General features: G+C 40.7%; 1 protein-coding gene across 2 annotated transcripts in view; it reads left to right on the top strand.

The window, feature by feature from the left end:
- The window catches only part of LOC126377841 (plastin-2), a 62,380-nt gene that overhangs the window by 45,673 nt on the left and 1,555 nt on the right, over nt 1-15,152 (top strand). For both annotated transcript variants that reach the window (XM_050025811.1, XM_050025812.1), the window contains exons 7-14: nt 340-449; nt 2,154-2,348; nt 4,198-4,411; nt 6,030-6,160; nt 7,305-7,452; nt 8,161-8,312; nt 9,128-9,229; nt 9,786-9,955. In XM_050025811.1, the coding sequence (XP_049881768.1) occupies nt 340-449; nt 2,154-2,348; nt 4,198-4,411; nt 6,030-6,160; nt 7,305-7,452; nt 8,161-8,312; nt 9,128-9,229; nt 9,786-9,955 (1,222 nt within the window). The remainder of the gene's footprint in view (nt 1-339; nt 450-2,153; nt 2,349-4,197; nt 4,412-6,029; nt 6,161-7,304; nt 7,453-8,160; nt 8,313-9,127; nt 9,230-9,785; nt 9,956-15,152) is intronic.

Here is a 15,152-nt window from a genome sequence, read left to right as displayed (position 1 = left end):
ACTACCAACACAACACTGTTGGATCGTCGATCCTTTGGCGGCAGCATATCCTTGCCGCCAAACTCTTCTCTCTTCTATCGTGTGGGTTGTGAGGTGGATTACCAACCTCATCAACCCTGTTGTCAGGGTTATTATTGAGCCGCCAAATACCCCTGACATGACTCATGTAACGTTTAAATACTTACTAAGTATAATTTGCTTTTATATTATTTTTACGAATTTATTCAATGTAATTTTTAATTGTATACTATTATTTCATTTCTAATAATTATAGATTCATTTCTAGATTAGCGTTTTATAATTTACCTTTGACCCAGTCAAATACGCTATTGTTAACAGGCAAGCCACACTTGGTGCTCGGCCTGCTGTGGCAGATCATCAGGATCGGTCTTTTCAACCAGATCACACTCGAACACTGCCCGGGACTCACCGAGCTGCTTAAGGACGAGGTACTTATACTTTCTGCCTCTCATCTCTATTATACAGGTTGTAGTGACATCGGAACGCAAAACTTTGAGGAATGATTCAGAATATGATTCCATGGAATTTTCCGTCTTTCAATTTTCAATTTCATACTTTTGCGATGGTAAATGCCACTTGATTTTAATTCAGAATCATGAGTCATCTCCCTCAGGATTCTTTACGGTTTCACTAACAACAATTTCGTTTCGTAGTAGCCTTGTTCGAAGAACGCGTGACTAAGGGTGCCTTTCAACCAGAGATGTGCTATGCTACGGATGCGTTTGATATCCACCAACCACATTCATTGGTGCACATAGCATAGCACCGGTGGAAACGGAGTCAACTAAGATATGTTATTTATATGGAAGGATGAGTGCTATGGATGCATACTTTAGCTATTTTCCGAGCAGAGTACCTACAGTATGTCCACACAGTTACTTTGCGGAGGCGCATCTTCGCAGCGCATCTTCATCGCACAGCTACATAGCTTAGTATTGGTGGAAAGGGTCACGTAGTTTCGTAGCGCAGCTTATACATCTTCGCAGCATAGCTGCATAGCACATCTCTGGTGGAAAGGCACCCTTCTTCTTCTATCGTGTGGGTTTGTGAGGTGGAGTACGAACCTCGTCAACCCTGGTGTCAGGGTTACTATTGAGCCGCCAAAGGCCCCTGACATGGCTCATGTAACGACTACTTTCTTACATCAGTAAGTAGTAACCGGGACCAACGGCTTAACGTGCCTTCCGAAGCACGGATCATCTTACTTTCGGACAAGCAGGTGATCAGCCTGTAATGTCCTAACCAAACTAGGGACCACAAAGTATTTTTTTTTGTGATATGTCCCCACCGGGAATCGAACCCAGAACCTCCGGATCGTGAGCCCAACGCTCAACCACTGGACCACGGAGGTCGTTAAGGCACCCTAAGGGTGGTATTAATAAACTAATTTAAGCTGAGACTGCCCTCAAGACCATGCTCAAATCCCAGGTTTTATATGAGAACTGTCACATTGACACGATCTCGAGAGCAGTCTCGAAGCTGAGGTTAGTTTATTAATATCGCCCTTACATCGTTGTATCCTGAGTCGGACCCTTAAGGCCGATGTGTCTGGAAGATACAATAGTCAAACAATTGTGTTTGGATTTTAAAAGGACATTCGGTCTTGCAACTTGAAACCACTGAATTCGACTATGAGTGTGAATTCATATATAGATAGATAATTGATATCACGTGGTTTCCAGGTTTTGTGCCCTGTTAATGGAAACAGGCTCGACCCCTGTTAAATCTTAATATTGCTTATTACACCTACCTGTTCGACAGGTTACCCCCCCACCAACTCCCGTTTCCCGAACAGCGGGCTTAGCACCGTAAGCGCGCGACTCTTTCTAGCCTCGACATACGTCACCCGTCACTCTCTCACAGTACTGCACAGAAAAAGACAGATGATCTCTGTCGCGGCGAGAAAGAGTCGCGTGCTTGCGGTGCTAAGCCGGCAGATCGTGTAGTCTAATAAAAAATCGACGGGTCGTAACCATGGAAACCACGATCTCGAGCGAGTTGGTGGAGGAGGGGTAACCATGGTAACCACCCGTGACGTTGACGTCACAGGTCGGACAGCCAGGTGTAATAAACTCTTTAGACTTGACAAACTTTTTCGAAATATTTTTAACGTTTGATTCTTTTCCCCACAGGAACGCATCGAAGACCTGGTTGGGCTATCCCCGGAGGCGATCCTCCTCCGCTGGGTGAACCACCACCTGCAGCAGGCTGGCGTCACTCGCCGCTGCACCAACTTCCAAGCCGACGTGTCCGATTCGGAGATATATTCGTACCTGCTTAAACAGATCGCCCCCGCTGACGCCGGAGTCACCACCGAAGCTCTCATGGTACGTACTCACATACCACAATCCGCGTTTAAGTCGTTGTTAGTAACACAATCTTCCAAACACCACTTTATCATACAAATAAAACATTGTCAATTTAGATAATTACTAAAATTAAGACTTATGCGGGGTGTTGGTGACATCGTAACGAAATACATATGAAATAATTATCGAAAGCAAAAAAAAAAAATAATTACGTGCTGATTTTTTTATTGAAAAAGCTGACAAAGACATTTTTAATAACAATGGAACGCAATAAAATTGACATGTATAAAAAAAACTTAATAAGACCAAGGGTGTTATTGACAATGTAATGAATACTGAGGGGCATGCTTTAAGTATCGAACTTTTTTAAAGAACGTCTAGGGCCCTGTGCCGAGGTTTTTCTTGCAGCTTCTTTTCCCCGGATATACAGGTTGTGAGAAGCTGCAGTAGTTTTAGGCGGATGAGACGTTCGTTATGTAAAAATTGACGATTCAAAGTGTAACTATGTTACCTACTGAATAAAGATATTTTTGAATTTGAATTTGAACTGCAGATGATTAAAAAAAACACTTAAACTATTCAAGAATTTTCCGACAGAAAATTCCACTTGATATAAACTCAGAATCATGGTCTGAATCATGCCCCTCAGTATTCGTTACGTTGTCAATAACACCCTTGGTCTTATTAAGTTATTTTTATACATGTCAATTTTATAACGTTCCATTGTTATTAAAAATGTCTTTGTTAGCTTTTTCAATAAAAAATCAGCACGTAATGTTTTTTTGCTACAAAATACAAATACAAAAATATTAAAATTACGAATAATTAAAACATTTCAAATTATTACACAAACACTAGTCAGTCTAAAATACCGCCCCCTCTCGTACCCGGTTCAAAGGTGCCCATTATACCGGCCGCTTTACCGCGCACTATTGCCAAGGAAACCTGTTGAACCAGGAACGAGCTGGCGCGGGGGTCACTACCGCGGTCCCTCAAGCGCCTCCCCAAAACACGAATAAAATCCTTGGCCGCCGAGCACCACACACCCGAAGTCTCGACGGCAAAAGGGACAAAATCGTGGGTCCGCGTTAAGTCCCCGTATTTCGCCAGCTTTTAAAAAAATATTTAATATTTTTTAGCAAAAATATTTAATATTTTTTAGCAAAAATATTTATTCAAAAGACACGGTATAACAATGCTTATTACACTGCGATATCCACACTAGGCATGCCTGTGTCGTGGCTATCACTTCAGAAAAACTGTTTACTAGGACTATACCTGTCACAGAACTACATACAAATAAATAAACGAAAAGAATAAACAAGAGAGAACAAAAAAATAAACTAAATAAATCGTAGACACAATCGTAGACGTTGCTTTCAATAATCTAATCTAATCTAGCCTACAAGATCCCACTGCTGGGCAAAGGCCTCCCCTTCCTCTTTCCATTTTTCGCGGTCCTGTGCGTATTCCGGCCAGTCCCTCCGGCAAGCGTCCAAGTCGTCACGCCATCTCTTTCGAGGTCTGCCACGACGCCTGTACCCGTCATGAGGCACCCAATGCGTGACGATCCGTGAACAACGCTCAGGATGCATGCGACAAACATGTCCGGCCCAATTCCATTTGAGTTTTGCGGCTTCCCGTCCCACATCAGCGATTCCCGTTTTTGAACGCAGTGTTGTGTTTCGGACTCGATGAATTCGTTTGACACCCAACACACTACGCTCAATCGCTCTTTGGCAGACCTTGAGCCTGGACTTTTGACGTTCCGTCAATGACCAGGTCTGGGCACTGGGCTTTCAATAATATTTTCATAAATATGTATGCACTCTCAACAACCCTGTATATATTTCGTTTTCCTTTCCAGGAGCAAGACCTCCACCGCCGCGCCGAGGTGATGCTCCAGCAGGCGGCCAAGCTCCGCTGCCGAGCGTTCGTGACCCCGGCCGACGTGGTGGGCGGCGTGTATAAGCTCAACCTGGCCTTCGTGGCCAACCTGTTCAACCAGCACCCCGCGCTGCAGAGGCCCAGCGACTCCGACCTGCCGCTACACACGCTCGACGAGACTCGCGAGGAGAAAAGTCAGTAAACATGAGTTCATAACATAAACAGCCTATATACGTCCCACTGCTGGGCACAGGCCTCCCCTCAATCAACCGGAGGGGGTACGGAGCATACTCCACCACGCTGCTCCACTGCGGGTTGGTGGAGGTGTTTTTACGGCTAATAGCCGGGACCAACGGCTTAACGTGCCCTCCGAAACACGGAATCATCCTACTTTTTCGGACAATCAGGTGATTCAAGCCTGAAAAGTCCTTACCAAACAAAGGACAGTCTCACAAAGTGATTTCGACAATGTCCCCATCGGGAATCAAACCCGGACCTCCAGATCGTGAGTCTAACGCTCTAACCACTAGACCACGGAGGCTGTTTTTGTCATTTTTTGAAAGATGAATTCAAATTCAAAAATATCTTTATTCATTAGGTAACATAGTTACACATTGAATCGTCAATTTTACATAACGAACGTCTCATCCGCCTAAAACTACTGCAGCTTCTCACAACCTGTATAGCCGGGGAAAAGAAGCTGCAAGAAATACCTCGGCACAGGGACCTAGACGTTCTTTAAAAAAATAAAATAAAAATAATATTGAAAAATTCACTGTGATCCTGTAACCTAACAAATATGGGGCTGGTTTTCCCTGGGTTGGAAGGTCAGACAGGCAGTCGCTTCTGTAAAATCGGGTCAAACCTTCAGGTTAGGTAAGCGGAACTTGTGAAAACAGGATAGCGCTAACTATATGATGAGTTTCATCATACAATTCTTCTAAATCATTCATACTTATGATTCTAAAAACGGGATAACGCTAAGAAGACGATGATGATCTTCTATAGTGTGGGTTGTGAGGTGAATAACCAACCTCATCAACCCTGGTGTCAGGGTTATTATTGAGCCGTCAAAGGCCCCTGACATGGCTCATGTAACAACTACTTACTTACATCAGTAAGCAGTAACCGGGACCAACGGCTTAACGCGCCTTCCGTAACACGGATCATCTTAGTTTTTGGACAGTAATGTCCTAAGCAAACTAGGGATCACAAAGTGATTTTTGTGATATGTTCTCACCGGAATTCGACCAACTACTGGACCAAACGCTCAACTACTGGACCACGGAGGGCGTTAGGAAGATGATGATGTCTGTAGTCCTGTGGCTCGCCGGCTTCTCAATCGGGGGGCGCTGGTTCGGACCCTGGTACCGCACTTGTACCATCATCATCATCACCAGCCCATAAACGTCCCCACTGCTGAGGCACGGGCCTTCCCTATGGATGGATAGGGAGATCGGGCCTTAAAACCACCACGCGGTCCAGTGCGGATTGGTGGTTATTAACGACTGCTAATGCAGCCGGGACCAACGGCTTAACGTGCCTTCCGAAGCACGGAGGAGCTCGAGATGAAAACTTTTTTTTTGTGGTCACCCATCCTATGACCGGCCTTTGCGAAAGTTGATTATCTTAACAATCGCAGACCGCGCGCGTTTACCGCTGCGCCAACGAGCTATGCCCAGCAGTGGGCGTCGTACGGCTGATGATGATGATGATAAATCCTTTGTATTTTCTTCAGGTTTACTCTGGGTCTGAAGTTACGTCCTCTTAAGTTCAATTTTCACTTACAAGTTTATTTTTTTTTAATTACAGCTTACCGCAACTGGATGAACTCGATGGGTGTGGCTCCACACGTCAACTGGCTGTACTCCGACCTGACGGACGGGCTGGTCATCTTCCAGCTGTACGACATTATCAAGCCCGGCATCGTCAACTGGAAGAAGGTACCGTCACTGAATTGATATGATTCTTCCAACGTGTGGCCAGTGAAGTGGATTACCAAACTCCTCTGCTGGACTGGGAGTAAAGAAAAAAGCATACAATGCGTTCAGCTGCCTATCAGAATCATTTATTCAACGTAATTATCATGGATAAACTTGTTGAAGGTCAATGTAACATTTTTGAATTTACGTCATTTCGCAAGGTGTTATGGCTGTGGAGAAGAAATGACAAGAAACTGCAACAGCAACGATATACATTACAAGTTATTTAATAACTAGAGGAACACATTAATCTTATAATAAGCTTTTTTACATAAAGTACAAGCTTCACATGAGCTTTAAATTTATTTTCTGACAAATTTAAAATATTATCTGGTATTTTATTGTAAAAACGTATACATAATCCCAAAAAAGATGAATTTAATTTACTTAATCTAGAATTTTGAATAGCAATTTTATGTTTATTTCTTGTATTGTAAGTATGCCTTTCACAGTTTCTCGGAAGGAGAGATACATTTTTACGAACATACATAATGTTTTCATATATATATTGACTTGCGACCTACAGTATATTTATATACTGACGGTCGCAAGTCAATATATATATGATCTATCTTCCCGTGCATGTCTTAAAAGGCGATAAAGGGACAGCGTCCTGTCGAACTTGATGGATCATCTGTAAGAGCGATAGGCTGATCCCCTATCATCACACGGTTTATCATTATCCAACTTAGGACTATATATCAAAAGTAGCTGCAAATATTTTCTTGATTATTTGTAGTTCTGCCCACATGTATGTATGTACCAACCTCGTCAACCCTGGTGTCGTGGTTATTATTGCTCATGTAATGATCAGTAAGCAGTAACCGGGTTCAACGGCTTAATGTACCTTCCGCAGCACAGGCCTTCTAACTTTAGAACAATCGGGTTATCAGCCTGCAATGTCCTAACCAAAACCAAGGCTCACAAAGTGATTTTTGTGATATGTCCCCAACGGGATTCGAATCCGGTACCTCCGGATCGCGAGCCCAACGCACAACCGCTGGACCACGGTAAAAAGACATTCGGTCTTCGTCTTTAAATTCATTCAACCAAGAAAATGTGTGTATTTATATTCATTGTACATTATTGTATCGGTCCATAACAGGTGCACCGCCAATTCTCGAAACTGCGCAAGTTCATGGAGCGGCTCGAGAACTGCAACTACGCGGTGGAGCTGGGCCGCACGCTGGGGTTCTCGCTGGTGGGCATCGCCGGCGCCGACATCAACGAGGGGAACGCCACGCTCACGCTCGGTTAGTACCATGTCTCGTCCCTTCCATACGTATTAGATTTAGTACCAATTCTCGCCAAGAACGTCGTATATTCCATACATTTTAGATTTAGTACCATTTCTCGCCAAGATCGTCGTATATTCCATACATTTTAGATTTAGTACCATTTCTCGCCAAGAACGTCGTATATTCCATACATTTTAGTTTTTTTTGTGCATTAAAGAAAAAAAGAAGAAAAAGTTACTAATGAAGGAAGTGCTAGTTAGAGTAAGGGTAAAGAGGCAAATATTGAGAGTTATTGAGGACAGAAGAGGCAAGATGATTGGACACTTAATAAGACACGACGAATTTATTAAAAACATCATAGAATAGAAGCTACAAGGAAAGAGAGGAAGGGGAAGACCAAGAAGAGCTTACATGGAACAGATTAAAGAGAAGGTGAACGTCGTGTCTTATAAATGAAGGAATTGGCCTTTGATAGACAAGAATGGAGAATGCTACACCGACAAGAGCGTGGCCCTTGAATTAGTGATGAGTGAAAGAATTTTGTATTGTATTTTAATGAGTACTTTAATGTGTGTGCGGTAGAGTGTGCGGTAGAGTTTGCCGCTCTAGGATTGGCTCGCACAACCACGAAAGAAAGTGCATTTCTTCGAGGCAATGACGTCATAAATCGTCTGAAACAGACGTATAAGGCCAATGATGATGACTTTAATGTGATATTTGCAGCCCTCATCTGGCAGCTGATGCGTGCGTACACGCTGTCCGTGCTCACCCGGCTGGCTAACACCGGCAACCCCATCATCGAGCGGGAGATCGTGCAGTGGGTCAACAACAAACTCGCCTCAGCCGGCAAGACCTCCTCCATTAAGAGCTTCCAGGTAACCTATACAGCTTTTTTTTGACGTGACTTACTGTAGATTTTCCGCAGATGGCATTAACTACTTGGCCGGACAAATGGGGAGCGCTGAAGGCTCTCACCCGGTACAACGTTTAAGACAACAGGCCTGAGGGTGCCCAGTTGGGCGCGAACTTCGGTTCAGGGCGTCGACTGAGAGGAAAAATATTTAAAAGAATTAATCGACCTTAGCGGGTCGATAGCGATAAGCGCTGATTGAGGGAAACCGATTGGAGGCATTGGAATTTTCCGTCGCACAGAACTGTTAATAATTAAAAAAAAAACCACTAAAACTTTAATTAATTTTCCGACAGAAAATTCCACTTGATATCAACTCGGAATCATAGTCTGAATCATCCCCCTCAGTATTTACTATGGTGTCACTAACACCCCCATACGTACTTGTATGGTACTTGTACGGGGTGTAAGTGACATCATAACGAATATTGAGGGGGAGTGATTCAGCTCATTATTTAAATAAGTAACTAATTGTTACTGGCAATAAATTTATTATATTCTTAAAAATGAAATTCGAATCAGACAAAAGAACTGCGTCCATTTTCAAAATTCGAATATATGAAATATACCTATTGTTATAAGTTAAAAACAATAGTGCGCGCGCAGCCGTCACGATTGAAGAATGAATTATATGAGGAGGTGATGTAAACATAGCTCAGCCGCTGGTGGGAAGCGAGTTGCCGTTCTATACGTAGTATTTATTTCTTATTCTTACGCCCAATATGCTGCGCTCCATTGCTCTTTAAAACTTTTTAACAATTTATTGCACGTATGTTTCAGGATGAAGTGCTAGCGGACGGGAAGGTGGTGATCGACTTGATCGATGCCATCAAGCCTGGCTCCATCAACTACGACCTCGTGTTGCCTGGAAGCAGTCAGGAGGTATTTTATGCTACCACGAATGCTCTCTACTTTTGTAATAAAATGTTCCTGTGTCTTTGGAAGTTATACATGTGCGTCGCGCTGTGCAAACTTCGTTAGCGCGTTCTATGCCATCTCGCAACGCCATCTGTTGCATAAGGGTGGAACTAACTGATCGACTAGTTGGGTCCGCCACACTTCGCTGTTTTAGGAGAGAAAATAGCTGCTTATCATTCGAGACATATCGTAAGGGTGGTATTAATAAACTAATCTTAGCTTTGAGGATGATGGATAGGGAGATCGGGCCTTAAACCATCACGCGGGCCCAGTGCGGATTGATGGTTATTAACAACTGCTAATGCAGCCGGGACCAATGGCTGAACGTGCCTTCCGAAGCACGGAGGAGCTCGAGATGAAAACTTTTTTTTTGTGGTCACCCATCCTGTGACCGGCCTTTGCGAAAGTTGCTTAACTCCAACAATCGCAGACCGAGCGCGTTAACCGCTGCGCCACCGAGCTCCTCCTCCTCTCTCCGGTTTATTAATACCACCCTTAAAACCCCAATTTGTATTCGCAGGAGAACCTGGCGAATGCGAAATACGCAATCTCGATGGCGAGACGCTGCGGCGCGAGAGTGTACGCGCTACCGGAGGACATCACCGAGAGGAAACCCAAGATGATCATGACTGTATTCGCCTGTCTCATGGCGCTCGACTACATCCCCACCATGGACGCACCAGTCAATAAGTAAGTTAGCCTAATGGTCTAGCCATAGGTGGAGTGAAGGGTTTTGGAATTGTAAGTCGTTCTTATACTTTATCGACTTTTTTGAATCATAAACGATTGTCAATGTTGTCCCGTTCACCGGCTTGCTTCCCAAACGGGGAGCGCCAATGAGTTAATCTTAAATGCAGTTTTTATTAACACAGCTGCCTCGATTATCGCGTTGGTCTAACAGAAAGCTCGGTGAGGTGTGGGTACTTAGTTCATCTTGTGATGGATGAACATCTGCCTACAGAAAAACATCGTTATGAAACCCAATGTGGGTTTCATAACGATGTTTCAACCCAACCGAAAAATGCAATCCGGAAATATGTAGGCAGTCGCTTCTGTAAAAAACCTGTCAAATCTTCAGGTTAGGTAAGCGGACCCTGTGGAAACGGGATAGCGCTAACGATATGATGAATTTCATCATACATTTGTCTAAATTAATCATACTTATGATTCTGTATAAGAACCACTTATAATACTGACACCTTTGCCTTCACAAAACAATAAATGTTGATCACTGATCGTCAGAGAAATCACCGCATGCATTTTATAGTTTTTAAAACTGCAAACATTAGTTTTCAAGCGACAGTTGCACTAAACAAGATTATACGCCCTTTTAAGATACAACATCATTCCGAAATTATATTATAAGACTCGATATCGCTTTTGAAATTGGGCTCATTGCATTTTAGAACATTCCAGAATTTTATACTATTATAATAATTAAATGATGAATAGGTCTGTTATATATATTTACTTTAGCAAATAACATATATTTTTTAACTTCTTTACATAAAAGAGTAATCTTTTTCGACAATTACATTATCTATCTATCTCAACATTTCTTCACTTATTTACCATGTAATTTCAACAACTGCAAAGAATTATGAATAAAAAATAGTAAATATATATACTAGACCTATTTAATAAATTGGGTGAAGGATTTGTGAAGTTTTTGTGTTGTCTCGAATAACATGAAAATGTTGACCACCCAAAATCTACTAAAACCAGAAACAATAAGTTCCATAAAAGGGCCTAATCTTAGAGCCTAATCCATTCTAAGCTCGTTGAAAATCAAAATCAACATTTTCATAGCTCCACTGTACATTATAATGAAAGTAATTAAATAATTAATATTTGTGTACGTAAATATTTGTATGTTATATTAAGGTAACTTATTTATTAAAGGCTTAAGACCGATGTAATATGTGTGCTGGGAGTTGCGTCTTTTTATATAAACAAAAAAGGATCTATCATCGACATACTCAGAAAAAAACACGTGTAATTCATTATAAGACAGTTCAATTTATTTGACAATGGAAGTATTATAAAAAAAATACCTAATAAATAGTCTAACATATATTGCCACTCAGAAAACATCGTGAGGAAACTCACATACCCGAGAAATGAGTTTCGGAGGTATGTGACCTAACGTGTATTGGGCTGGTTGTCCCTTCGCGGGATGGAAGGTCAGACAAGCAGTCGCTTCTGTAAAAAAACCGGACCTGTCAAATCTTCAGGTTAGGTAAGCGGACCCCGTGAAAAACGGGATAACGCTAGGGAGTTAATGGTGATTTATTGCCACTAAATAGTATCATTGAAGCAAACTTAACGTTATCGAAGATGTGGTAATGATCTTATGAAAGAAAAGCAAAATACCAGTAAAGTTGCGCGAGGTACACACATACTTAGCTCATCTTGCGATGAATGTACAATCAGAGAAAAAGTGCAGTCACTGAGCCCAGCGAATTATTTGTAAACAGTGGTGAAATTATGAATCGTTAGTTGTCATAATTATAAAATTTATGTTTTTATAGGTGTTTTGGGTCTATTACAGAAACGAAATGTAACCCCAGTTAATTTATTACTTCGCAAGCAGCTGATTGGACTTTTGCACCTTATCGTACCTCTGATTATCCCAATTAGGATATAGTTTTGTATGTTATGTTATGGTAATATGTTATAAATAAAATATATATATATATATATATATATATTTTTTTTGAGTATGTTGATGATGTCCTAGGCTCAAATGCCTACGAAAAACACCACGTATTATTGTGCTCGAAACAAACCATATTATAGGCACATTTGGGTTAAAAATGGCCTATCCATACACATCGAAACCTCATTTAGTAGAAATACTGGCTAGATTTTATACAAGTCTCGAAATTAGCGTAATTTTAAGCTGATTCGGTAAATTTTGATAGATATTTATACTACTTTGAAAAAATTAGGTCTAGATGTGTATGTATAGACCTTAAAATAAGGCCATATTTGCACACTGTTTTTTTTAATTTGTGTCAAATTAATAAGTCGATTGACTTGTGTGAGATGTGTATGAATCTAAAATCTGTATGGGTTATTATGATGGGCTGTGATATGACAGCTTTCTCGTTAAAAGGGTCATGCATAACATAAATAGTCTGTATACGTCCCACTGCTGGGCACAGGCTTCCTCCCAGGTGTATGCAGCATACTCCACCACTCTGCACTGTGGTTTGGTAGAGGTGTTCAACGGCCTTCCGAAGCACGGAAAGGACAGGATAATGTTGTCCCTCATAAAAGCGGTGTGCAAATATGGAAAAATATCGTGCTTAAGTATTATGGTCGTGTCAATGTTTTATACATTTATATACAACGAATTGTAAGGGTCTCCGAATTTTCGGGTGACAATTTATAGGTGGAATAAGCGATTTTTCTTAAAGGAAAAGTACCAAGATTTTATAAGAATAATCTTTACATTTAGCTTATGAACATACCCACAGTTAGGTACTTATGATTATTATTTACTATTTACATACATACTTAGATAAGATCACGCCTACTTCCCGTCGGGATAGGTAGAGACCACGGAACTCCACTTACTACCCACGGTGAAGTGTGCGTACTTAGTTCATCTTACGATGGATGTACCTCTGACTACCCCATTGGGATATAGTCGTGAGCTTATGCTATGTTAAACTGTTTAGAAATGTTTTTTTTTTGTAGAAAAGGTTATATTTGGTTTTTGCCTCGTCAAATGCTGATATCCACTTTGCATTGAAATTAATGATAAGTAATTATCGAGTGAGGGCTCTTAGTAGTGAATACCATCCGTCGCGCAATAAGATCCTTTAGGGATTCTATGTATGTATAGGTTCATCCGTATATAATTAAAATCGCTTTTAAGCCTCCTATCCACTAAGCTATAACATGTTACGCTTAACATGTACGGCAACGTTGCACAACAGCGCGCGACGTTGCCAGCTGTAGCGTAACATCTCGCGCGGTTTGTTGTTTGTTTAAAGAGTATCGTTTGTTTAGAGTCAATTGCTGTCGAGTAAAAACGCGACACGCAACAACGCTAGCTCCTCCAGCGACATGTTGTCGACGAAGGACGTGTAGCGTACAGTCATGAGCAATATAATGTACCCACTTTAGGACTCTGTCGCACTAACATATTTGACATTTAGTGCGACTTACAGTGCACTTTTGTCAAAAAAGTTAATGTGACATGGTACCAAAGTGTATCATATTAATGCTCGTGACTGTACAGGTAACGTTGTTAAATAAAAGTTGCTAAATTTCGAGGGTGAGCTACCGCCAAAGGATATTTTCAGGGTACCGAACAGAACATAGTACCCCAAGCCCCAAGTTGTTAGTGTGACTAGGGTTCGACGATCCAACGGTGTTATGTTGGTAGTTGTATATATGCGGCCTGCTGTGTAAACCTCGATATCGCGTTTCACGACTGGTTGAAGACTGCATTATTGAATGTAACGCCATCTGTTGAATGTGGGCGGAACTAGCTGAGTCCGCCACATGCAGCATATCGCGCGCCAAATGTTGCCGAGTGGATACGCGGCTTTAAAGTAGGCAGTACCATGCAATATTAAGAGATAATTGGTAACTTGCAATTATACTTTCGAAATTATCGTGCTTTCCATACTCTTTTTCTTCATTCATGACAATGACAAGTCATTTGAATTATACCTACATTTGCATAGTGGAGAATCATCTGTTAGCAAGACCATTCTTGTATTTAAGCAGAATGTCTAAAATGCTTTGGCTTCCAGCATTGGAAAAATGTGTTAACATTCTTATGAAGAGTGAGTTTTTATTATTATTGATATTTGATATTATTATTGAAACTGCTTGCGAGAGGGATTTGGCAATAATTGTGTGATTGTGAACGTCGTGTTTTATATATTATGTATATCGTAATATTAATATCGATTTCGGCGCGCGAAACTTAATTTTACTTGTTGGTAAGTTGTAAAATAGTACTGTCTTTCACTTACGCTTACCACAAGAAAGAGACAGGGCTAGTTTTCGAACTAAACAAAAAATAAGTTTTGCCCGCCATAGTCGATACGATTATGTATGTATAAGTTAAGTATTTTATATAACATTCCCCCTTAATACTGCATTCCTATAATCGGCATTTTAACCCGTATTCCCATACTTTAAGATTTACGAAATGTATATTACTTTATTATAAGTTGAAGATTTTTTTACGAAACGGAAATACTATTCACGGTAGATTCTCTGCCTGTTCAAGTGTCTAAAACTACTTCAGTTTTAAACACTTCGTTAATAGTATTTTTTTAAACATTTTATAAATTTGTCGCGTAAAAATTCCAATTTTGAATGTGAATTATTTTTGTAGAGCATTTTATTTGACATTCCCATCGAGGAATACAACGATTTACAAGATATTTTAAAATTGTATATTTTTATTTTGTTAGTGTTTTTAAGATTTTTTTTTATCGATTATTTTAGATATATTTTGTCAGGGAATCAAATGATTACTAATCAAGAATTTCGTATATTAATACCTACATTATATGCTATACAATACCCTGTACCTAGATTACGCTAGCTGTCATTAAATAAAGACGATGTAAGCATATAAATAATTAAAAGGAATTGGTAAAATATATATTGATTTTATTTGTGTTGTCCTGGTTTCATGCTGATTATAATTTCGATCATTTATAGTGTTAGTGACACCGTATCAAATACTGAGGGCGATGATTCCGTTCATGATTCTGAGTTAATATCAAGTGGATTTTTCCGTTGCAAAATTCATGTTTATTTTTTGTTTTTTTGAAATAATTTTCAGTGTTATACTGTTGCGATGGTAAATTCCACTTGATATTAACTCTGAATCATGAGCTGAATCATCCCC

This window comes from Pectinophora gossypiella, chromosome 24, assembly GCF_024362695.1.
Source record: "Pectinophora gossypiella chromosome 24, ilPecGoss1.1, whole genome shotgun sequence".
Lineage (NCBI taxonomy): Eukaryota > Metazoa > Arthropoda > Insecta > Lepidoptera > Gelechiidae > Pectinophora > Pectinophora gossypiella.
This window is presented reverse-complemented; position numbering and strand designations above follow the sequence as displayed.